Genomic DNA, 26567 nt, shown 5'->3' on the forward strand with positions numbered 1-26567 from the left:
TCGCCCCCCTTTTGCCGTCGAGGTGCATGAGTTCGCGATATTAGCAGAGCGACAACGCCTGGACCAAAAACGAGTTGTGCCGACGAGAAAGAAGCAATAAAGGAACGGAAGAGAAAAACGGAGAGTGAGGAGCGGAGACATGCATAAAGCTCTCTCCCCCCTCCCTCCCCCTTACCCCCCCCCTCTCTCTCTCTCCCGAACGTGCACGTGTATACAGGGAGAGGGATTCTGCATTTTTCCCTAATCATCCTGATGTTGGCGTGCATCCGTCACGTCTCTCCCCTTACAATCCTCTTCCAATCGTCTCTTTCGCCCCCTCCCGATGTGGAAAGGAGTGGGGAAGGGACACGCGAGTTTCGCGAGCCTCCCCAATTTTACTTGCCCTTTTTTTTCTTATCCCTTTGTTCTTTGGCGTTTTCAACGGCGTAGTAGAGTGTAAGCATTAAGCTGTGCACTCAAGGAAATGAGATTTCTCGTGCGGCGGCGCCCGTGGCTCCTGACGCGCTTGCATTCGGCTACATTAAGGGGACACGGGTGTCCCCTTAATGTGACACGAGTCTCTTCACTGTGAAGAGGTGCGTCACACAAAGCGACCAAAGTTTATCTTACGACAAAAAAAAAAAAAAAAAACAGCAAAAAAAAAAAAAAAAAAAAACAACACTTACGCATGTTACGAACGTGGAGGAGTTGAAGAAATCGGCTAGAGTAGACTGTGGTCAGACTTGGACACAACGCGGAACACGCTGTATTTCCATAAAACATAAACGCATAACGCTAAATGTAAAAAAAAAAAAAAGAACAGCTGTAGTATTATCAGAAAAAAACGAACGCAAATAAATCAGTAAAACACACGGCATCGGGGACTCCTCAGAAGCAACAGGACGCTACACATCATACGACAAAAAGAAAAATAAGAAAACCGACGGCAACTGCAGCATTTGAGTAGAATTGCGCCGAAGACGCTTTGCGTGTACATTAACCGTAAATGCACTCGGTAAACGGAGATGACGTATTATACTACACTGGCCAAAAAAAAAAAAAAAAAAAAAAAAAGCTCGGCGGAAAAAAAAAAACAAGAAAAAAACAAGAAAAAAAAAACAAGATATTATTTACAACATCGACGACTCTTCGGTGTGGTAGACGGAAAGGGGGCAAAAGAAAAGGGCAGAGGGATGGCGAACGCGAGAGAGAGAGAGAGGGGAGGGAGAAAGAGAGGGATAAAGAAAGAGGGCGTGGAAGGGAAAGGGGGGTGGGATGGTGGGGTACTTAAATTCGAGACTGTAGCACCAGCATTCCAGGAGGCACAGAGACGTGATTAAAGTCAAATTCTGCTCCAGCAGGCAACGAGGTTTGGCATGGGGAGATGCTACCACGGCTACAGGAGCGGGAACCAGGAAAGGGGCATGGAGAGAAGCACCGGTCCATGATTTGCGTTGCTCATAAATTTGCTAGACGTTTATTTTCGCGTTGTCTGTCTTGCATTTTGTTGTCTCTGTTTTCATAATAAACGTTTATATTGCCGTACGCCTCTCGGTTCTTTTTCTCTTTTTTCTTATATTATTATAGCCCAATTTCCTTAATCCTCGCGCTTTTTTTTTTTTTTTCGCTGTAACTGGCGATGGGGCTCGTGAAGTCGGTTTCTTCGTGACGACCAACGTGCACCCTGTTTCTTGAGGAATTCCAGATTTAACGAGACTAAACGAAAAGAAAACGAACAAATGTTCGCGAAACATGTTTGAGTCCTTTTACAGTTAACGAGGGAGCCTACGTCCTGGCGATACAGCTCAGATTGCCAACGGATGCCACTTTGAATGGTGGTCGCTGAGAGCGGTTATGAAGCAAGTGCCTCCAGTGCCACGTGGACATCATTGAGCCAACACCGAGAGGAGCAATTCATGACGTCATCGTTCAATTTCGCTCAGAGAAGTAAAAACAAACCAAACGTGAGAATGACAGACATGACTCTGACGTAGTGGCTCAGTGTTGGCTGCTCAGACTCCGTGGTATTCACTGCACTGTTGATTGTGCCTCAAGTCGCACGCTAGAGTTAGCAGATTTCGGCGACTTGGCTCATCGGAAGATTCGCTGGCCAGTTTATTAAATATATAGACGGAATTCCATCATAATATTTGACATGTGGTCTTCCTAGATGATACTGGGAGAGGGCTGCATAGTTTTCTCAATATCAAAAATGAAGCGGAGTTGCCCTTTAATTAATAGGGAGTTTTCGTAGATGGTTTTCGCCGGCCCGCAACGCTTTCCGCAAACCGCTCGGTACCCGGAACTCCACAGTTCAGACCATCGGCGCGCTGGCGCCGTTAGCAGCTTCTTCGTCCCGGAGGACTCAACGGAGGGGGAAAGGCGGTCTACGAAAACTCTGCAATAGCCCGAATTATGACGTCCAAGCAAGAGCTTCTCCCGTGGCCTTCAGACGGTGCAACCAACACCACCACGAACAAGCAAGGCTTGTGCATGGTTCCCACATTAAAGGGGTACGGAAACGAAATTTTAGCGCCGATCTTTCTGCATAAATATGGGCTAGGGACAGGCACCACCTCGGAAATATCAATATCGCGCTGTAAAACACAGGAAAACTAATTTTAAACCTAATTAAACGATTTCAAATTCACATCTGGTGGCTGGTGGGAAAGTTCTCGTGACATCACTTGTGGCATAGGAGCAGCGCCGTTCTGCGGCAATACGGCGTGCCGGCAGAATAAGCCTAGGCCTGAACGCGTTTGCAAAGCCTTGGCGGAGAAAGCCAAAGCGTAGTTGGCCACAGTGAGCTCGCTCTCGTTGCGGTTCTTTGCACGACACGACCCGAGCATGCTTCTGGCACGGCCGGTATTAGTTGCTGCGAGTCGCGAGCTGCGAGCCGACGTTAAAAAAGATATGTTTGAAGCACGAGAGTGTCAGCAAGAGCCACGCAAATACCTGTTCACACTCGGAGCGGACACGCGCGTTTGATCGAAGTGCTGGATTCGCTCTGTTAGACCGCGTTTCGCTAAGCGCTTCTGGACCGATCTTTTACGATTGCAACTCGATACTGACATGACACTCGGCAAAGAAAGGTTTGACCGACATCGCGTAGCTCCCACGAACTGCTATAGCTGGACAGTGACGTAGCGTCGTGTCAGAATAAAAATAGCATACCGTGTACATACCGTGTTGCGAAGGTAATCCGTATGGCGTATATTTGAGCTCTATATCACACAAAACAAGGAGATAGAATCAATGAGAGTCCCTTTTCGACGACAGCGTTCGTCACCGCTGTCTCGGAAAACAAGGAGATCGAGATGACAAGGGGAAAAGATTGACCTATGAAATTTAGTTCAGGGATCAAACTAGTATTCATCCGGGAAGGGTCCACAAGGGTCGCGCGGGCATATTCCATTCAGCAGGCCAGCCGGTCATGGGCAGACGGTCTTGGCCAAGGACCGCCGGAGTAACGGTGCGCCGAGTCGGTTTTGCTACTAGGCCTACTATATTTTGCCGAGCTCGCTTGGTTGGTAGAAAGCTCTTCTCGGGTGTTGCGTTTCTGATCGCCGTGGTCTGTTTCAAGTACTCCTGCCTTTTTTCTTGCTGGTTGAAGTCGGGACGCACGAGAAGAGCACGTAGAAAAACAAATGTCCGTCGGTCGTCACTACCAAGTAACTGAGCGACGCTGTCGGCCATGTTGATTTGATCGTAAAAAGTGCGCAAGACAGCTTCGGAGCTGTCGTAGGATTCTGTCGTAACCTGCGCAAAAGTTACAAAAATTTCGTTTCGAGAATACGGGGTTTCTCTCAAATTTGTCGTACGCACTTTTTTCGTCGTGAGTTCGCTTTAAGAATCCGGCCTCAGAGCTGGTTTTGCCAGTGGTGCCGTGGTTGCCGACTCGCCGTGGTGCAGCGCACAGTGTGGTGCAGCGTGCGTGCAGCCCTTGCACATCTCAAACGGCCACGTTGTTACAGGTCGTAAAGCGTCGACGCGCCTCCAAGTGGCAACTCTCGTAACCACAACATCCACGCCGTAGCCCTTCCCGTCTGGCACAAGCGACGTCACGAATGCGCCCAATATCCCAAGACGCATCGCGTTCTCCGATGGCTGAATTTTGAGCGCGCGCCCAATCGGGCCCTTCAGGGTGAAAAATATAGCCATCCGTTCAAAATTCAAACGCGCGATTATGATTTGATATCATTGATCATATTAAGCCTATTTTTGACCAAAAAAGGTGTATTTCAAGTTTCGCTTCAGTATCACTTTAAAGCTGTCGCTTCAAAAGACGGATCCAGGGACCTGACGAGCATTGGCTGGCGTGCATCCGTGATGCGCTTGAAAGGGACACTGACACTCCCTCAACGAATTGCTTCATTTTTTTTTTACAAGCGATTCGTAATGGTGCCAGAAGCGTCACCTATATTAAAAAAAAAAAAAAGAAGAAAAAACTGAGATGCTTGAAGTCGAAATTTAAACTGGGCTACGGAGGAAGAAGAAATATAGAGGAGGAGAATGTTGCGGGAAGTGACGTGACTGTGCAACTTTTGTTTCGTTCTAGGTATTTGCAGTTTTTTATCAGTCACAAAAAATGGGTATCACATTTCTTTTTCGAGTTTTAATACTGTGTGTGTGTCTTCAATGACCGACAACTTTGATTATATTTGGTGGTTGAGTCTAAACCATAGAAAACGGCACGTGACCACGAACAGGAAAGTGAGCGCGACTACACCCGGCCAGTTCTCGATCGGCGGTTTTCGGGCAGAAAGAAAACGAATTTCGAGCTGAAAATTTTGTTCTGGGTAGTTGGGCTGTCATGTGTCATGTACAAATAAAAATTCTTGGCGAGCACAAATACCCTGTCACTGTACCTTTAAATACCCCCCCCCCCCCCCAATCTTCAATTTTGCTAGGGCCTCCCCTCCCCCTCATACAGCATTTTGTCATAGGCGGGCTCCACCCCGAAACAAAATCCTGGCTCCGTGCCTCTTGCTCATACAATACAGAGCTACCTCATACAGTGCATGTATCAGTGCTAAGCTACGTTGGAGTAAGAGCTGTATCAGTGCTGCTTTTGGCATTAAGAGCTTTGATGTGTGTGTGAGAAGGCCTGAAAGCAGCAGTCACTACTCCACACATGAGGCAAAAGACATGAGACTTATCTGCAACCATCTTCGAAGCATGACATCTGCATGCTTCAAACGTGTCTGTAGAGGAACACTGACAGTGTCCACCAACTGAATTTTTGTATGATGCATCAGCAGTGGTGGCGGCTCTTGTGCGAGGAGGAGGGGGCCAGGAGAGAGGAAAGCGCACCTGATGTAGTCGTTCCTGCAGAGGATCATGCCGGCCTTGGCGAAGCAGGACATGCCGATGTCGGCCAGCGTGGCCTGGCAGCAGGAGCACTTGAGGCAGCCGTTGTGCCAGTAGCGGTCCAGCGCGTGCAGCAGGTACCGGTCTAGGATCTTGGTGCCGCAGCCGGCGCAGCAGCGGGCCCCGGCCTCCTCGTACTGCTGCGTCTGGTACAGGGCGTGCTGCTGCCCCTCCTGCTGGCCGCAGGGGCCTCCGCAGGGTCCCACGCCGCAGGGCCCCCCCATGCCGCCCTGCTGCTGCGGGGGCCCCTGCTGCGGCCCCTGTGGCCCCTGCGGCGGCGGCGGCGCCTGGGGTGCCCCCGGCGCCGCCGCCTTCAGGGCTTCGACCACGCTCCCGCCGGTGTCCCAGCGGCCGGGGCCCCCCGCGCTAGGCTGGCCGCCCCACATGGCGCTGCTGCTGCTGCTGCCGACGCTGCTGCAGCCAGCCTGCTCGGGCCATGCCACCACCGGGTCCCGCCTGGGAAAGACACGTTGCTCACTTAAAGGCCGACGACCATACACGAGATTCTGCAAGGCAGAAGCTCCTCCTCACCCTGGGGGAGGAGGAAACAGGCAACGGTGGACAGGGTTAAAGGGGGAGAGGAGGAAGCGGGGGAAAATTGGAAGGCGCGAACTGGTTGTTGGTCTTTAAGACCCATTCACGCAGGAGCGCTCGCTTACGTTTTCTTACGTCACGAGTCGCCGAGACATCCGCGCTTCATAAGTCGCGTGAAGAGCTGTACTTCAATCGGCTACCACGTTTCGTGCGAGGCACGGATGACCCGGTGACTCTCGGCGTAAGCTTCCGTAACGTAACCTAAGAAAAAGGGGCTGTGTGAATAACCCTTGAGACCCTGGGCGCGCCCTCCTCAATACATACGAGCATACGTCAATGCGGTACGAAGAAGACAGTTCACTTGTTCCCGAGGAACGCCGGGTGATCAGTATTGTGGAACAAGACGGACAAAACGGCCCGTTCTGAAGGTATTAAAGGGTCTTACTAGATCATTTTTCACCTCCGCTATACGGTATCCGTAAAGAAAATGCTGCAGCTGCGCATGCGCGCCGCCAGCCTTGCCTGAATAGTTCAAGGTCTTGTGGCGGATTACGGAGCGCTCGCTATGCGGGTGCTTAGTGGGAAGCAGAAACGGTCTACTAGAACTCCCTACTAGGGTACGTTGATGAATTCCCAGAGTGACAGGATTAGAACGGCAGGAGGGTCATTCAGTTGATCCGCCTCCAGCGTGAGCATTCTACCTTCGATAACGCTTCGGCGTCTCGCGAGTCCCGAGAGCGCATGCGCTAGAGCCCGAGCGTCGGAAAGAGACGCCCTGCCGTTCTGGCCCTGTCAGTAAGCATGAGAGTGGTATGGTGAAGATGGTTAAACGTTCTCAATAGAACCCGGTAAGAGGTGAAAATTCTGGAAACGATATGTGAAAAATGACATCGTCTCAAGGTATCCACGAGAGTACGCTAAAAGATAAACATGTCCGTACGAATGCACTCGGACAGACAAACTCCCGTGCAAACAACTCGGCGAAGGAAGAGCCCGGAGAGATGTTAGCTACGATGAACGTAGACCACAGAAATTAAGTAAGCAAGTGTACGCTTCAACCTACAAACAGAAAAAAAATAAAAAAAAAATAAACTGTTTGAAACAACAAAACCTGGGCACGTGGGCAGTACTTTCAAGCAAACGGAAATAAAGAGGTTCTGGTCTGCAATCACGGTACACGAATGCGTTGCTTCCATCGTCTTACGTTATCGCGCAGCCCACTGACGAATCCACTTTGCGAACTCGACAGGAAGAGACAGATTCCAGTACGCGCTGCCTCTTTCGACCGGCAAATCGTCGCCGAATCCCCGATAAACACACGTCACACGCCTCTTTACTCGACACTCTCGATGTAAATCAGCTCTCAACATCCAACCCAAGTCGGCGGTGCTCTCACACACACACCAAACGACCTGAAACGGCGGAACGACCGTAATCAGTTCCCCCGAGCAAAAGCGCGAGCACGTAGACGAGGTCGGAACGATTACTCACGATAGGAAACCGAGACGCCGGTTAAAACAAACGCCAAGTCAAACCGAGCCAAGCGACGACGCACCAGCAAGGTCTCTTTTCCTGTCTCACCGAAACTCGGCAAACAGTGAAGGCTACGACCTCAGCGAGCCAATCAGCGCGTCGGAGGGAGGCACGTGACTCTGTTATTAGTAGCGCGCAGTGTCGTCAAAAGCACGGACGGGGAGGAAAGGCGCTTTTGTACCAATTTTGGGCGACGGGCTAATCCCCTAGCGGAGAAAAGCGGCGTCCGGTCCTCCTTTCTCTCTTCTCTTAGGGTTGCGCTCTCGCCCCTTTGATAAGGCCGTCGCTCTTGACTGGCTCGATGGGGGCCGCGCAGCGTTTGTTCTTTGTCAAGTTACGTTGTCAGCTGTTGTTACCGGTCTCGCTTTTCCGTCAAGATACTCGGTTCGTTTTCTTGACGGCCCATTGGAAAACTAATGGCAGAATGCTTAATTTGTGTCTCTGCGCTATCGTCGTCGTCATGGAAGTGGGTTTGAGCTTTGCATTAGCGAGGCGGTCAATTATTTCGTACTCAGTCGCGGGACCGAACCCAATCGAACGGGTTGTCGTCGCCGGAGGATTCGGCTGTTGTTTTTTTTTTTGAGACCAACTAGACCAACTCAGTGGCTGGAGAGCCACTGAGTTTCCAATTTTTTTTTTTCGTCTGTTTTGTGACTGCGGTTTCAATCTTCATTTATGTTTTTTCCTCTTTTTTTTTTTGTTTTAGTATACAGGCACGCTTTGGTTCTTTACTTCTCTATTTTCAGCCCGGTTTTACCGTATACGGTGCTCCGTCAAGCATGCCGATATGTATAGTCGGTAGCTGCCTATTTGTTTAACAGCCGACGCAAGTTAAGCGAGCACTTTGTAGTCGCGGACGAGAGACACGAAACGTTGGGCGCGTTCCTCACCATTTCACGACTTTACCATTTTATTCGCTGACATCTAAAGCTTTATACGCGATTCTAGACTCTGTACTTGCAACCAATTCGCTATAGTCAATTCGCTCACATCCACAATCAACAAACTCCAAGGCGAAACATATCAAACGTATACCTAATACAGTGATCATCCGTCACCCAAACGTGTAAAACTTTTTTTTTTTTTTTTTGGACGCGTAGGTTCGTGATCCGTTCTTCGTCGTCGTATGATGCCGTGCTCTCATTGGCTGCCCAGCGATAATGAGAATCGCTCGGCACCCCCTGCGTTTTTTTTTTTTTTTAAGTTGTCGGTGACTCGACATTCCGATCCATGCCATTCTAATAATCGCATTCTGCGCGCCGCCATCTTTACCTTCTGGTAGTACTTCTCTCCTGCTGAATACCATACGCCGCGCATGCCTCCGCTGCCCAGTTGCTCAGTATTTTTTTTTTTTTTTGCGTGATTAGCGTGCGGAAGGTGTACAGTGCGATCCACTTAAACGATAACGATAAACCCGAAAATGCGATTGTTATAACCGATTATCGTTGTATCTCGACTGGATACCCCACGCAAGAAAACGCATGGCCCTTTGATCGTTATAAGCGGAACATCGTTACATGTGGTATCGTTATAAGTGGATTGCACTTTTAACTCGGCACAAATGACAAAGCTGCTTTTCGCAGGTTAATGGGAAATTCTCTCGGTCAATTTAAAGCAATTTTAGAGCGCTTTTTCTTTTGTATCGTTTTGGGGCATGCAAGCGCGCGCTCGCACTAAACGCGGAAATATGGATTTTTTTTTTTTTTTTTTTGGATTGGAAAACCTTTACTGTTCGCTAGAGTTACATGGAACAATCTTTGGATCTCTCCAATCTCATCGAGGGAACATAAAGTCCCTAGATGAGAGTATTCTACAAGTAGCGACATTCTTTGAAGCGCCCGTGACGGTGCATGTTTTGGGAAGCGAATGGCGGAGCACAGCAGAGGACTGAACTGAATGCCGTTATTCTGTTCCAGCGGAATCTGCTCTGTCAATTTGTATTGGTTGTCGCTATACTAGTAAAACTGGAGTCCTTCTGCAGACGTTACAACCCCGCTGCGGGTATGCGATGGCAGAGCACGAAACGACACGAACCGTCTTTTGAACCGGCACCTGCCTCCTGTGAACCACAGTTATGGCGGCGTCACGCATGCGTAAAACGCTTAGCGGAACCGGTACAAAACCCGAGCTCTGAGCAGGAACAGCAACGGCGCCCAATTGGCGAAGCGCTTTTCTTTCCTCGCTTGGCTAGAGCCAGAGTTTAAAAAGCACGTGCGGCGCACATGCTTGACACATGCGGCGTGGCCGGGAAAGGGGGAGGGCGAAGAATACGAGGCTATAAATAGTCTCACGGGCGTGCGCCAACGGGATTCCCCAGCCGTGCGGGACACCGACGCGAGATGTTTCAGTCTAGACTCGCTCTTTGCTGGATCGCTTTTATGTCCGAGTACCCGACGCATGTTTACGTTGAGATGACGGGTAGTGCAGTCGAACAAGCGTTTGTTCTGAGCAAACTTGTTATGCGCATACACAGAGGACGAAGGAGTGGCCAAGGACAAGCGTAATGTGCTTGCACATACCAAGTTTACTCGGCGCCATGAACCAACTAGCCCAACAACAACAAGTCTTGCTAAAGCGTAAAGCGTTTGTTGTGCTTCCATTTTGAAGTACGCTAAGCTCCGCCTTGAGCGCGAGCTCGCTGGCCTCCAGTGCTTTTGTTTCGCGCGCCTGCTCGACCACACTTGTGTTAGTAAGGGCAGAAAGCTCGCGCTGAAGGCGGAGCTTCTATAGACCGTTGCAACTCAGGAAGGTACGGCGAGGGAAAGTAAGGCAGGGGAGGGGGAAGCAGACGGAACGCTGGAGAGAGGAGGAGGTTTCCCCTTCTCCTCTCCAGCGTTCCGTCTGCATCATCCTCCTAACCTTCCTTTCCATCGCTTTACCTTCTTGAGCTGCAACTTACTCTAGACCTTTTCCGTGTACTCCCGTCTCAAGCCACCTGATAGGCATATCCGGTATGGGCGACGAAAAAATACTAAAACGTTTCAACCCGTAACTAGTAAAAAAATAAAAAAAAAGTAAAATAAATAAATAAATAAATAATTAAAATATAAAATAAACAAATAATAAAAAAACGCAAAACGATAATGTGTGACGGTTACGCTCATATCCTAAGTGTCTTCTATTGGCGTGGCGACGAAAAGACAATGTTTTCGCCCATACTGGAAGTGAAGACAATTCAAGATGGCAGCACCTTTGAAGAAAGGGTCTATAGTCTCAGCTAAAGGGGATACTTCAACGAAATTTGAAATCTACCCGTCGTGTGCACAAATAGGCTGAATATGATCCACAATATCCGTAAAGCGCGAGACACATGCGCGAAAAATCCATCCGATCCGACGTCCGATCCGGCAGTACGACTGCCTTATCCGAAAAATTTGGTCGCTTCAGACGCCGGATCGGCGATCCGACGTGCGTCCAACGCGCCAGATAGTTTCGCACGGCGGACGGATTGTCGGATGCGTCCAGCCAATAACAGCACAGCTAGCTCGAACGTCATGATGACGTACTGGGTCTGGCGGGACAAAGCGAGCGCGATAACGGGACGGGCGAGGGGAAGCCGGACGCGTGGATCCCGCTGACCCATTCAAGAAAGATGGCCCCAGCAAAGAATGCACCCGCTAGCGAGAACAAGCGGAACAAGCTCCTAACTTCGCTCGTGCGAGCTAAACCGTCACTCTGGGACCAGAGATCTATAAACGCGGACCTCCGATGAAGTGCTTGGATCTCCTGGGCGGAGCCGAACCGATCGTCGTGTCGCATGCAAGGTCGGAAGCGTGTGTCTCAAACTGTCGCGTACGGCGATTCGGAGCGGCGTTCGGACTGTCGGATCGGACGTCGGATCGGACGATTCTGCCGTCCATGTGTCTCGCGCTTAAACGACAATCTCACATTTGTATCCTGAGCCTGATGGCTGTATTTTTCGTCATAAACGGCCCACTCTCGCAAACGCTCGGAGAGCACGTCACATCCGCCGCAATCGTGACGTAGTTTGTCTCGGGACCTTACTTCCGGACGTAGCGGACGCAGCTATCCCAGCCAATCCCGCTCTGTGGACGTAGCCCGTGATATGCTATCCGCGCGTCGCTGTGCACACTCCCCAAGGTCACGTGGCTCGTAGCATCCGCTGAAAGCAGCCGAAGCACACCTGCGATCGGGCCACCGCAAGTAACCCCGAAGCTGTCTTTGTACGAATTTTGAGTGACGGGTTCATCTTCTATAATCTTGTAGAGGGACAATAGCGACTTCTGCGACACACAATAGAGTCTCTCCTGGAGAGGGAGTTCCTCCTTCCCTTCTTCTCTCGTGGTGGCCGGACGCGAGAAAGTCATCTTCACTAGCTGACAAGGTTCCTAGACGGGCATTACACACGAGGCGTTAGCGACATCCACCAGGTGCTCTTTGCTAATCGTTTAATTCGTTTTAAAATTCCTTTTCGTGCCTCCTTCAACAAGAGATTGGTGTGTCTGAAGTGATAATGTTCCATTGAACACGAATAGACAAAAAAAAAAAAAAGCGCTGAAATTTCGTTGTATTTGTTCAACCCCTTTAGGGTTGAACGGAGTATACAAATAACTTAATTCTTGTCACAGCTATCTATAGTCGGTGACAGCTCAAAGGCCGACGTACAACCTCGGTTTTGTGCAACACAGATAATCCTCTTAGCGCTCCCTTTTCCTAAGCTGAGAGGGGGAGCCAAATTGGCGCAAGGGAAAACTGGAGAGGACATAGGAAGTGGCGGGCAAAAGTGGAAAGCGCGAAGTGTACGTCGGCCTTTAAGAAGCGTGGCCTTCTTGCTTCTTCAATTCTTCGGCATTCTTGTCGCATACTGCCCCCCCCCCCCCCCTTTTAATCTTTTGGCTGCGCAACAATAACAAAAGTGATAAGCCGAGTCGTACCTTTCTGCAGCTTCAAGCAATTAGGACAACCAGGGGCACAAAGCGAATCGAGCAATGCTGCTTTCAATTAAAAACACAAGCATATTAAAAAAAAAAAAAAGAAAGGAAAAGAGAGAAAAACAAAAAGCAGAGCGGAGATTCCAGGAATTGGAGAACATGCAAAAATCCTTCCACTGTATATCGAAAAAAAAAAAAAAAAAGGAAACCGAGAGCAATTGGCACACATGGTTTCGATAATAAACAAATTTGGGATTTCCGCACAACCAACATTCGTGCGTTCTTCATAAAAAAAAATACCATAAAAAAAAAAAAAAACATCAACCGGAAAAAGGATTGGCTAGGAACACATGGACAAAAAAAAAAAAAAAAAAAAAAAAAAAAAGAATCGCCCGGGATTTGGAACTCGCGAAAATAGTTTTTTTTAAAATTTATTTGGAAGTATTGCCAGACATCTAGGCGGCGTTCAAGACTACGGTGACCGCTGTTCAGCCTTTACACTGCACAATGCAGACAGCAAATAACATAACATCAATGAGCTTAGGCGGCATGACAACGCAAAGTGAGAAGCCCATACTAATATTGAAGAAAAACTAAAGCAGCACTCGAAGACAGAGAATTACAATATTGTTCTATGGCACTGAATGATTTTTAACTGTCGCGACAACGCAAGGAGCTATGAGCTGATTGATAATGCTTAAAGGTAAATTATTCCATTCACGAACAGTGCGCGGTATAATGGTATCTCCAAAACATGGTGTCGTGGTATCTTTAAAACATCAGGGGATTTACTGCACGTAAATAGAAGACAACCTCGTTAAATGAATATGTAATCTGGGGGATAAGAACCAACCAATAGAAATCCCCGTAGGAAAAAAAAAAGAAAAGAAAGATCTGGAACGATTTTTTGATGTTTTAAGATTCGTGGGATTTTCCCGTATTTTTTTGGGACTTGCTTCTCTAGTTGCGATGTTCGGGATATTTTTGGCTTGTTTTTAGCACATGTGTTTGCGTCTAAAATGATTTTTTTTTTCAAGCACCAACATTTACGATATTTCTGGCTTATTTTTCGCACACGTGCTCCAGTCTTATCTGCTCGCCCTCTAGTTTTAGACTATTTATCCGCACCATGGGTTACATTCGGGCACTCTTAGAGGAGACGCTAGGGCGACCTCACCCAGCGTTCCACGCATGCGTGAAGCCGCCCCTAACTGTAGTTCGTAAGAGGCAGGCGCCAGCAGACGGTTCGCGCCTCGTGCTCCGCTCGCAAAGACCCCCAGCGGCTTTGTCGCGCGTGCCCGAAAAACTATACTCTGTTTCACCTTATGATGTACCGCAGGAAAGGCTACAAGCGCGAGCTCCTTGCTCTAGGGCACATCTCGGAGGCCCAAGCTCTCGTGCGTTAAGAATAGCTCCCAACGCTATGAGCTCGCGCTTCTAGCCTTGTCTGCGGTACAACATAAGGTGAAACGGAGTACAGGTCCACGATGCATGGACGGCAGCGGTGGAGTAATGAAACTGGCTGTGAGATCGGCATATTGGTCCGCGGAAGCTTGCTGACTAAATATCACGTACACAGGAGAAGAAGAAGGAAAAGAAACACTCGTGAAGCATGGTACCGGGAAGGCTTTGGAGATAGAGCTGTCACGACGCTTCAGTTCGCGCGAGAAAGGGCGCAACTCCCTTCCCGTGACTTGTATGAAGCGCACTGGGTGGCACGGCTAAGATCACCATATGTGGCACTACACTGCAACATGCAAAGCTTGCCACAAAGAAGAAAAAAAAAGGGCCGTCAAAGACCATATTTACCCAGCAACAATAGGTTATTTTAATATAAACCAGAAAAAAAGAAAACAGACAGTAAAAACGGAACTGTAAACGTTAAAAAGCGGAGATGACGAGAACCACCGCCGTCCCCAGGTAACACTCGCTCCAAACAAACAGGTAAGCGCACAAACGAGAACAGCCGCAGAAAGGGGAACGAAAAAGAGGACAAGAGTGGGAGGAAATGGGAAGGGGAGAAACGTGTCAGGTGCGTTGTCTGGACGTCTCTCTCATCCCTCCCCCCAAAACACCCTTCCCAGCTCGCTGCGAATGCCACGCGCTGCCGCATTATTATTATTGATTGGACGCATTCAGGCTAACGAACTTGGTAGGGACTCCCTCTCGCCTCCCTCCCCCCATCCGCCTCCGTGCGTACCGCAGTAACAAACCTCCCTCTCCCCCACTCCCCCCCTCTCACATAATTTCTTCCCCTTCACGTTTTCTTAGTTTGATTTGGAAGGCTGATTTATAGATGTGTATTTGTCCGTCGGGGGGCCGCTGCTGCAAGGAGGTTCGTTAGTGAAAAGCCGGCGTTCCCTAACAATGGGGCATCGTTTCGCGAACGAGGAGGAGGACTAACCCCTCTCCCCCTTCCTCGTCCTTCCTTGCCTTTGTGCTCGCCTCTCCCCCTCCTCAGAGTTCCGCTTTACTTTAGCCTTTTTTTTTAGCACCCCCTCTCTCCTTGCTTCGCTTATTAACCCTCGTCTATTTTCACTTGTATCTCTCCCGCTTCCGTATCAGCGCCTCGTTCACTATCTCATTTTAGATTTGCGAGCATAATACGGACGCATTGTCGGAGTTGTAGGGGCCGCGAACGAGAGGGGAGAGGGAAAAACAGAGCGCAATTAAGCAGGTATTGTGTCCCCCCCCCCCCCCCCTTCCCAGCATTGCCAAAAATAAAAAAAAAGAGGGGGGGGGGGGGCAGCCGGATGAAGAAAACGCGATGCCTGTGGATGTGTCCCCGCGTTCCCACGAAGCGTACTACGTTCTCGTCAAAGAAAAAAAAAAAAAAAGATACAATAACATTAATTGACAGTTGGGTTCGAACACGATTCCGAACGCCATTTTTATATATACAGTTTGCCCCCCTTCAATTCCGTTTGCTCATCATTCCCAAAGAGAACGCGTGTGCTTTGACAAGTGTTGGAGAACTCCATGGATACCCATCTCAGGCGCTGTATGTACACCGCAAGCGCTGCTGCTTCGCAACTGTTGTTAATGACAAATTTGATGGAGTTATAGGCGAGAGCACGAATCCAGAGGCGAAAACCATAAACTAAAAATAACACTGAAAAGTCACCGGGCAAAAAAGAAAAAAAAAAGTACGAGTTTTGCCTTGCGTTATGAGTCGGAGTAAGAAAATACATGCAATTTTATGATTTCGAGGAATGGTATATATGTCGCATGAGTTCAAAACGACGCATACATATGTGTCGCATGAGTTCAAAACGTTTGCGATGTGAAGCCGTCGAGAGACTGCCACACTTTAAAAGAAAAGTCTCTGAGTTGTGAGCACACCGAGACAGCAAATCATGGCGAGCAATAGAAGGATCCCAGCGAATGACGACTGCTCCGAATACGATTAAATCTATAAAAAAGGGCGTTTTTTTTTTTATTACATTTATAGATCAGGCATTGACAAATGCGATATTGATGGTGGAGGATGCACGTTGCGGAAGCTTTAACATATGCAACGTAGTAAAAGCGTTAGCGTTCTCCGCCAAGTCACATTCAGGACGAAGTAACTCCACGAGCGAGTCATACTGCCGCGAACTGGCGCGGCTCCTTAGGAAGTCACGATGTGGCGGAATTCCAGCAGAGCTCGATAGACCGCCACTAAGCGCAATTTTGAAATCTGTTGATTCGTTTTGAAGTTAGTTTTTTTTTTTTTTACTTTTTTGCCGGCAGCCCAGGGAAACAAGTCTATGTGGCTCGTACGCAAGTAGCGAGGTCAACAACGTTTGTTGCACACACAGTGAAGCCTTGTATACAGTATGCCCTAGCGGCGCAGTTGCCGTGTCGATACAAGGCTGATTTGGTATCAGCTAGTGACGCTGTGCTACATCTTTTCTCTTTCAGACAAAACAAAATTAACCGAGAAGAGAAAAAAATATACAAAAAGAATTAAGGAAGAGAAGATATTACGCTTGCACGATCGCGCTTAATGGAATGGTAAACCAAAATTTTGATTAAAAAAAAAAAAAAAAACAATGCTGGAGATGTAGGCGGGACGCTACAATCCCTACAACACTACTAGTAAGGCGATATCTCGAATGGACAGCCGTGTTTTGGGAAAAAGAAGTTGAGATTGAACCAGGCCGACGAGGAGCGTAACGTCAAGATTCATAGTTTCCTCCTTTCTTCGCTTCGCTGCCGCGAGGCGGAGAAGACGCGAGGCCGCTCCCTCTCCTTCTCGGAGAAACATGACGTCAACATTCCTGCCAAATGTGCCTCTTTTTTTTTTGTTGAAAAATACGGTCATCCGTTCGAGATATTGCTGTATGAGTGATGTTTTGGTGTTTGTATACAGCAACCCGCTGCACGCTTTTGCCGCGTGTTTTGGGGAATCCAGATTTCGGTTCAGCATCCCTTTAAAGTTCTGGTCTTGGGTATCTGACAGGCTCCGCCGGTGTCTCAAACTCCTCCTGAGCTCCTGGGTTGAAGGGTCTTGTGATGGTGGGGCTGCCGTTGAGGGTTCTTTCCTGACCTGGCGGCCAGGGGATTCAGCAGCAGCAGTGGTGACAAGTCGCTGTTGCCGCTGCGGCAATTCAGCAGCCGCCGTGGTGATGACAAGGCTGACGATGACAAGGCTGATTTGGTATCAGCTAGTGACGCTGTGCTACAGTCTAGTGTTTCTGGGTTTGCCGGCACAACATAGATTACGTCTAAACAAAGAAACGAGTGCAAACATTTCCTTTCCGTACCGTACCCCCTTTTAAAGGTTCAATTGAAGCACTTGAAGGGGGTCAACCAACTGAATCTCAAAATTCTCCGACTTTTCGAGATGCTTCGAAATTCCCCGACGATTCCAGGTGTTTCGGGTGCATACGACAAAAACATCGATTAAGATGGCCTGGGAAATAAAAGTTGTAACATCCTGTATGACAACTTCGGGTAGCTGACATTGAGCGCACTCATCCGGGGTTGTCCGTATGGCGTTCGTTTAGTTCAAGCTGGATCACGCTATAGGCTGCGCTTCAAATTTACCAGATCTCAGCCCAGCGTGCGATCTCCCCAGCCCATCGTGCGATCTCCTCAGCCCAGCGTGCGATCTCCTCAGCCCAGCGTGCGATCTCCTCAGCCCAGCGTGCGATATCCTCAGCCCAGCGTGCGATCTCCTCGGCCCAGCGTGCGATCTCCTCGGCCCAGCGTGCGATCTCCTCGGCCCAGCGTGCGATCTCCTCGGCCCAGCGTGCGATCTCCTCGGCCCAACACGCGCACGTTCCTCGCTTTGGAAAGCGAGCAAATTACGCGCCATACGGACGAGCACTAAAAATGAAACTGACCACAAGCCCTTTCTCTTTTGTTTTGAAAGGTTTATACGAACTGCAGACTAGAGAGTGAGCTGGAAACGACCACTTAGATTCTTCGTAAGGCCGAGCGACAACACAAACACGGTCGGTAGAAAAACAAAAGGACAAAGGAAAGGGATGTCCACATCGTGCGTTCGTTGTGCCTTCGTGGATGCGGGCCAGCCTTCCCCATCTTCAGCCCGGAGAAGCAGGGCGAGTCGGATAGACGGTCTCTCGTCACTCCCGCGTCGTTTTCGTCCCTTTCCGTGTGACAGTCGTGGCTCGTTAATAGACAGTTTGAGATCCTTCCGATACCTCCGACAACAATAGCCGATAATAATGACACGATGTATGTGCAAAGGCACCAGCGGAGAGCATCGGGTATCGTTATCGGAACGATCTGCTAAAATTACCCCCCCCCCCCCCCCTATATATATACATATATATATCTTCGGGGACGAATCGGTTAAATACATGGATTAATTTTCTCGTTACTACGGGCAACTCAGATTACGGACGCTTTTTTGGGGGGAACCGGGAGTATGACGTCACGTTCGACGCCATGTTGTTTTTAAATACAAATTAACGCCCGTACGAAGCAAGCAACAAACTGAGACTACAAGACGCACACGCACGCAAGCAAGTACGAAGGCAAAAAAAAAAAAAAAAGCCAGAGGAAGAGAACTACGGCAAAATGAAGGAAGGTTACAGAGAAACTATATAGAACCGAGCACAGCCTCCACCCAGGACAGACTTAAAGGCCGCCGCCTGCGGTCGGCCCCCTAGTAAATGGCAGAAACACGTGTTCGCGTATGCAAGTCTTCCTCGCCCCCGACAGCAGCGACCCCTCGCTCTCTCTCCCGCCTTCCCTTCCGCGTCCCCACCTCCGCCACCTCTTCTTCTCACGGGCGAGCATATTTCCCTCGTCTCGGACCGACGACGTTAGGCGCCACTCTTCACGCCGCGGAATCTGCATGCGGTCTGTGCTGCCTCACACGGAGCTCCCGCACGCACGCTTTTCATACTCTACTTCACCGAGAGATGGACCACAGCGGACGCTACTAGCCATCCCAGCCAATCCAACGTTGCAAACGGATCACGTGACAACTAGCCCCGCGCGCTGCTGCGTCCACGCGAGGCTCTCGCGGCGGCGATGGATTGGATGGCGGCTCGTAGCGTCCCCATGCGGTCCGGGGAGGGCGCCCCGGCAGTCGCCGCCGCCGCGACCCCGGAGAGAACACGGGTGTCAACGCGGCCGGCCTGATAGGTTTGAGCGGCCGACGACACGACCGGCTTCCTTTTCGCCGGCCTGTCGCGTTGTTTGTTGCCCGTCGAGCTGTGTTTCTCGCCCGAGGGGGGACGTCCCGTGGGACGACGAGGTGGGCGCGCACCGGAGAGGCACGTTCTTTCGTCGCGACCAGGGATACCGCCAACTCGTTTCTCAAACCTAGGGTTCGGAAAGTTTTCGGCGAACCTTCGACTTTTAGCTAAATTAAAAATTCGACTAGTGGACAGTTTTGCTCGAAATCAATGCACAAATATAGAATTTTGTGAGAAAGAAAATGTATGAAGTCGCTTATTTTAAATTTTTACCCCTTCCCCCCCTCTTTTTGCTCATACACATATAAATAGCTAGTCATCTTAATACACTTAAAAAAAAATCACTTCCACTCATCGAACCATTTCACTCCAGAACGCTGACGATCCAATCGGTAGTTTTAGTAGATCGTACCAAAAACTACGATATCAATATTCGATACTTTGACGGCTCCTTTGTGCAAGCATCATATCGTTAACGGGTACCGCTATCGGGAAAAGCTGCGATAAGGCAAGGATAGGCGAACTGCGTTCCCACGAAAGTAAATAAACCATAAAGAAAATCGAAATTGCCACACTCTTCACAATTTTTTTATATTCTCTCTTTCTCTCTCCCTCTTTCTCACCCCACAGTTAAAACGTTCACTGCGGCAGCTTTTTGAGACCCCGATTCCTATGTGCAATGACCTACCGCTGGGTTATTTCCCTCGGATGCGCAGTGACCCGACTGCTCTCTCGTGCCGCCGAAAGATGGCGCGAGCGGCCACCTTGCGGCAGGGCCTTGCGGTTGGTGCTGTGCCAGGATCTTAGAAAAGTGATAAGCTATCCTAGGGCCTCATCGTGTGGTGGCCCACTTTGTACCGGGCGCTAAACGAACAAATATCGACGAAGGAGCATAGTTGTAAACCCGAGACTGGGGATACGGACAAGGGACAAAACACAGAATGACACGGACGAAGGCTTCGATGATTTGCTTCTAGATACTGAGGCTTAATTTAATTTGTTTTCTGACTAGAAAATATATATGTTGGTAGAGTGGACGTCCGAATATCGCTAACGTTCAACAGTGATATACGTAATTCGTGAAGCCTTTTACTAAGGTCACCATCAGAACACTTCGGTGTTAGCACAAAATTAAGATTGCTTAAATTACAAGGTTTCCTCAAACAAGATTCCTCTTATCATCATCTTTAGAAGGGCCGCGAGATTTAGTAACGTCCAAGGGCTCCTATGTGTATTCAGTATTAAATCATGCCAGAAATATAAACGGCTTCCTCGGAAAGTCTCCACAGAATGTGACGACTTTCTTTGCCATCACTCTGGCCTTGTTTGGTATAAGGTACTTTCGCCGATTAACGCATAGCAACCCATGCACAGTTTTCGGATCTTCCGCGTAGGTCCACCAACTTTCTCGAGTGGCTGGAAGCGCTTTTTCCCGCAAGCATCGTTTGGGACTCGTGGCGGGGAGCGCCGAAAAGGGAACGTGCCACCTCCCCTAGGAATTAAAATATCGGCGCCTATTTGCGCGAGCGTAGCCCGCTAATATAGCTTTTCAATTTCAGAGGACAGCACCGTCTGGGCGCTTTGATAGGACAAGTACGTGAATCCCGAGGGCACCTGCGAGCCCTTGCCGGACTGGATGTCGGGTGTTTTCGCACGGCGAGCAGCGGCCCACCGGTGAGTCGCGGGGCGGCAAGTCTACCCAGCACAGAGGTTACTCGTGGCTAAAGGGAATCGAAAGCAAAAGAAGGTTTTCTCCCGCGTTCGTTTTTCTCAAAGATATCGCTTCCGCATTACACAAACGTATCGAATATTCGAGGCCGCACAGCAGGCAGACGCGGCGTGACCCTCTGGCCACCCCGAGTTATTCCTTAAACAGATGTCAGTCGTTCTCTAACACACACACACACAAAAAAAGTAAAAGAATAAAAAAATAAAGGAGAATGCAGAAACGCTTTAGAGCGCAAATTGAAGTGAACGCGGGTATACACTTGCGCAAATCGAATCTAAAGGCAACACACAAGAAATCAACAGCGTCAACAAGGCGCAATTACGAGCGCGGCCTTGGACGTCGGCTTCTTAATGACGTCCGGGGAATCGAAGCACGAAGGACCGGGTTCGCTAACGGCAATAAATATTCCCCGCGACTCGCGCGAAACACAGAGAGAACGCGTGGAAAAAAATATCACCACCGCGCTCGCTGAACACGCACCTTTCGTGATCTCATCACCGCTGCTAATTGCGAGCTTCGATTTATCCTAGCTTCCCGAGTTACAGACGTCCGTTGCGACCCAACAACCTAAATCCGCGGTTGCGCAGCTAATGCCTCCTACCAAAGACGGTTCGCAGACACTGTAAGGGGCATGTTTCTTCATTGCACCACAATGCCGTCACATTAATCATTAAAAAAAAAAAAAAAAAAAAGGGTTGACAGTGAACGCGAGGATTAGGGGTCTTCGTTCGCTCGGAAAATGTGAATGTGGCAACGCCACTGACAGACAAGGACGTGAAACGGAGGGAACGAGTGCTTACTCAAATGCCGAGTTCCAAATGTTAACACTGAAAGTTAATTCATTAAAAGTCATAGTTCCTAGGTCTGAAATGGAATGGAAATTACACACTTAGATTCACGTTTTGAAATGTATCTAGGTGCAATTAGTTGCCAACAAAAAAAAAAAAAAGTAACGACATTAATATTCTAACTACTTGCAAAATATGACACGGTATGCCAAGGACGTAGAGGGGCTTATATAGAGCGATAAACCGCGCTTCGGGTTTATCGCTTGAGGGGTCACTCTGGCGATTTCTTGAGCTACCCCAACTAACTATATTTTCGGAATCACCGGTCTTTACCCTTTCCGGTATGCTATTTAGTATCGCAAAATACAGAATAGTTATCGTGAAATCGGCAAGTGAAAATGAGGTCAAAACAAACAGTCAAATGTTCCCGCGCTTTTCAGTGCCGTGACATCAGGGGAAGGCAGGCTTGCGGGTCGAGCGGGCAGTCTAAAAATGGACTACGCCGACCATCAGTTTCGTGCTGCTCCGCAGGTGTTGGAGCGAGCTCCTTAAGCTTTCATTTGACACCATGAAACTGCTCGTAACCAGTTGGGAACAACATGCATCTCATTATTCCTCTGCAGCCAATGAGATTTCGACATTGGCCGATAAGAACGCCCAAGGGCCAGTCATGAAGCAAGAAGCATTAACATAATAATCGCCACGTGACTTTCGAAAAGGGGGTCTATGGAAGACCAGCGCGCGGCTCTGACAACACGCCGCTGCCGTGGCCCTGCTATGCGGAGAGCAAGTCGCCTGCTTCTTGCGCAGGAGTTACGGTGACGTCAGAACGATGCCGAGCTCTGATTGGCTCCGACTAAAGAATAGCGGGTAGACCTTAAAGCAAGCTGCCTCGAGGTCCACCCACTATTCTTCAATCAGAACCAAGCAGAGCCCGGCGTTCAGATGTCACCAAAACCCCGGCAAAAAAAGCAGACGAATTTGCGCTCAATTAAGGGAGCATGCGGAGGCGCTCCACTTGACGCGAATCTGGTTCCTGCGCATGCGTAGTGCCCACACCTCGCGTGAAAAAACTGCGCGTTTGAACACACTTTGTGAGGGTTTATTTGCAATAACAACGCGTTGAACTATAGTGGTGGAAAGTACCCGGTTGGAGTACTAACCGCTAACTGGTATACATCGCATAATGACCGCCAGTGCTCTTTCGAAGTACAACGGGAAAAAGCGCAGAAGTCGTGTTAAGGCACGATTCGGAAATTTGAAGAGAAAATGTTTAAGTAATCTTGTCTAAAAAAAAAAAAAAAAAGAACGGCGAAATCGATAGTATTGCTCGAGCTGGGAATATCTGCCGCATTTTACGAAAGACGAACGGCGCTAAACAAATAGTGTTTTAATCGCTCTGCCTGCTCCTTCCTGTTCTCCATTTCATCTTCAAAGTGCACCCTTTCAACTTTTTTTCTATCATTCGAGCTCTCCTCCTTAATTTATTTGCTCTTTCCCAAGAAAACATACAATCCGGCACGGCCGCCAAACAAGCTGCATTTTTCCTCGTGAAGACACCTCCCTCCCTATCTATCATGAGAATACAACTAAATCAAACGTGCCGCAAATGTAAAAAAAAAAAAAAAAAAAAAAGATGAAAAAGGAAAACAGAGGCAAAGAGTGTATCGTTCTGTGCGTGAAGCCATACCACTATCATAATATTGGGCCAGATCTCTTATTTCAATTTCCACACGTTTCAAGACAAGAACCCATACCGCGCCAGCTATTTTTCCTCGAAGCGGGAATCCCTTAAACCTACTGCCGAAAAAGAAAAAGACAACAAAATAAAACACGCAAAAAAAAAAAAATCGAACGTAAATAAAGGCTTTCGGATACATCGACGCCCTCCCGAATAAATGGGAAGGTGAAATCAGGAACGAGCATTAGGTAAATGCGGTCCAAACTTTCAGCTGCTCCCGTCCACGCAGCCCAATGACAGGCGACGAACACACGCCTGGGTCGGAGGGGGAACGAGGAGAGAGAGTGTGGTAGCCCTTTCCCCCGGAAGAACTTGAGAGAATCAGAAGCGCCACCGAAGGCTGCTGTAGCGCATCAGAGGAGCCCCGCAGGAGAGGATACAAGCTACGCTCCGTTTCGACAGAACTCGGAAAATGGCGAAGGCTACGGCCCCGTGTGAGCCAAGTGGCGCGTCGAAGCGAACCACGTGACATCATAACGTCGGAGAGCTCTCACGTGTTGCGCTCCTTGGCCCTGATTGGCTCAAGGGGGTCCTAGCGTTCTTTCTTTTGCCAGCTTGTGGTGAGACGAACTTTACGAGAGGGAAGGCGCGGCGGGAGCCGGAGGGAGGAGGGAGGAGGCCTTCGTCCACCAAAACACGGAAAGGCCATTTGGCCACTTCGCGCAGCTCGCAGACTCGGTCGGCACGGCGCGAGGCTTTCGGAACGCGCGCACCGAGCAGCGCACATCCGTTTTCGGAGGTTCTCCGTCGAGCAACAAGATGAACAAGATGGAGAGCGAATAAAAATAAATAAAAGAAAGGAAAATAAGAGCTTTAGCTTAGGACCGTAGAAAAGACGGATGGATGAAGCGCCCGTTCCCCCGATTTCTAGAGTTTGAACTTTAGTTCCCTAGGTAGCGCGCGCGTGAACACCTTGCGCGTCTTGGATTTCAAGGGGTCACCTCGAATCGAAAAGAAACGGCGTATATATACATTTTTTTTCTTGTCCATCCACGGCTTTTCGCCAATGATACGCTATTCGGCGTTTAATATGCCAAGTTGTACGTCAAGAACCTTCCGTCGTTTTGCCTCCAATGCATAAAAAAGGTATTTCGACGCAAGCTGGACATCTCGGGGCCTGCAAACACGCCGCGTCGTTCCGCGCGGCTCTCCTCGTATTCCTCTTCGTATATTTGAGACCGGGGTATTTTTAGTGAAGTTATACAGATGCTCTGGTAGTGCGACCAGCGATAAGCACCCGATGGAGGGTACGGACATTTGCGTCCGAGTGCGATCGACGGCGTTGCAAACGCTTTCGACGAGAGGACACACTGGCACACTGGCGCCATAAGTAGTTTCGAAACACATCCAACCTGCGTGTAACTATACCGTAATATCCCGAGAGATAGCCCACCTAAAATCGATAGCAAATCAGATGAAAATAATGAGTGAACAAGCTTTTGGTGTGTCATAAAAAAAAAAAGGTAAGAAATGCTTGTTTAAGATTTAGTGACCCTCGGAACTTGTGATCGCAGGAAGATGCGATGAACCGAAGACGACTGTCCTTTCCAGTCAGTAATGTTCGCTTCTCTCCCGACCATTTTTGCCGGGGTCATTATTGGTCATTGCCCTGCAATTATTGGTAGTAAACTATCTTTCGGTGTTAGTGAAAAAAAAAATGTTACAAATAGGGGTGGGCTATCTTTCGGGGGTGGGGCATCGCTCAGGGTGTTTCGTTTGCACCTCAAGAAAAGAAGGAATGTTTGCGCATTGGTCATGCGTCGCGCGAAGGAGTTCTTACAAGATTTGGTTGTCGGAACCAGAAGAGATGCTTGTTGACGTTTGAAACCTGTACGTCTTTATTAGATAACATATATATTGTGGTATTCTCGCTCACCGCTTGTCCGGAGAAATGGACTCGGGTCATCACTGTAGCATTTAATGAGCCGATGTTCCGGCGTTCTGCGGCTTACGTCGCCAATGGCTGAAAACTAGAACCACTGAATGGGCTACGCTTAAAGTATCGGCACTCTGTTCCATGATATTGTTGTGGGCGCCTCAACCTTGGTGCTTGTGCAGAGCAGACGCAACTGCCGATCGTCATTATTCAAAAGAGCGACCTCCTCAGCCTTAGATTCGGTGTTAGGAAGCTCACGTAATATTACTTTGCTCTATCGTGAACTGTTTAAACGTTTGTGAAGGACGGAAAAGCGCTTCCTGTAATTTCAGCTAAAGCTTCAGATAACTGGCAACCATGATTTTAAGCCCTAACATGGCAAGTGTCGTTATTCTCAAGCGTAGCTTATTTAGTGGCTCTGCAATGTCCTTGTCTTACGAATGGGGACTCGCTCTTTTAATATGTCCGACTGGCCGCCCTTGGCCTACACCATCGTCAACGGTGAAAGAATGGCGCGCAACCAATGTGAAGTACCATTCACAGTTGGGAAGAGTACCGGGGGAACGTACTAGCTCTCGTCACAGCGGCTACGAGGCACTCGCTCACACTCAGAACACGGACGCAACTGCGTCAGCAGCCTTCACACGGCGGTCCTCAAAAGAATTCGCAGCGGACAAATAGCTCCTTAGGAATCAAGCTGCAGCTTTGTGACGCTTGAGGGCAAAGCCGGTACACTCTCGCCTTACGAATGCACCGCAACGGACGCTACGAGCCACACGAGCCAATCCAAAAGTACCGAGCGTGCCACGTGACCTTCCGGTCGGGCGGGCCGACGCGACGAGCATGAGGTCAGCTGGCCCGCATGGACATCTGGATCGGCTAAGATGGCTCGTAACGTCTGTCGCGGTACATCATAAGGTGAAACGAAGTCGAGCGCATTAGGCCTTTTGCTCGTGCGCAATAGACCTTTTGCTAATGCACATTAGCAAAAAACCTGACCATATTAAGCCACGTGCAACGTTTCGTAAGCTGTCAGGGACTACGCATAAATGTCATAAAAAAAGATTTGAGGGAGACAATCTGCATTCAGTTCAGTCCCCAAAAAAAACTTTTACAGCTACGCCTGAAATAAACCTCGTTTCTTTTTGTTTTCTTTTTTTAAAGGATTAAGTTGGTCGAGAGTTTTTGCGACCGGACTTTACCTCGTTTAATCACGCCGCTCGATCCGCGACGTCCTGTTGCTGGCTCGAAAGAAATGTGCCCGTCGAGAAGAAATCTTTCCGCGTTCCGACTCTTGCCGGCCGCTGCCACGCGAGTTTGGCGATCGCCCGAACACAAGCAAGGACGACTCGACGCGCCGTCGAACGCACGCACGCACGCGCGCTCAACGTGGCTCAACCCGCAAACAGACGCGCAGCATCCTTCTCCGTAAACGCTGGATGACTGTCGGCGTACACTCTCAGAAAAAA

General features: G+C 49.1%; 1 protein-coding gene across 3 annotated transcripts in view; it reads right to left on the bottom strand.

The window, feature by feature from the left end:
- LOC8036118 (LIM domain transcription factor LMO4) overlaps positions 1-26567 on the bottom strand; it is a 150293-nt gene that overhangs the window by 17330 nt on the left and 106396 nt on the right. For 2 of the 3 annotated variants that reach the window (XM_042292485.1, XM_042292487.1), the window contains one exon: positions 5293-5805. In XM_042292485.1, the coding sequence (XP_042148419.1) occupies positions 5293-5735 (443 nt within the window). In that variant the 5' untranslated portion in view covers positions 5736-5805. Of the gene's footprint in view, positions 1-5292; positions 5809-26567 lie in introns of all 3 variants that reach the window. The other variant, XM_042292486.1, reaches the window with a different exon arrangement.

The sequence above is a fragment of the Ixodes scapularis genome, unplaced genomic scaffold, assembly GCF_016920785.2.
Source record: "Ixodes scapularis isolate PalLabHiFi unplaced genomic scaffold, ASM1692078v2 PGA_scaffold3__209_contigs__length_174095766, whole genome shotgun sequence".
Lineage (NCBI taxonomy): Eukaryota > Metazoa > Arthropoda > Arachnida > Ixodida > Ixodidae > Ixodes > Ixodes scapularis.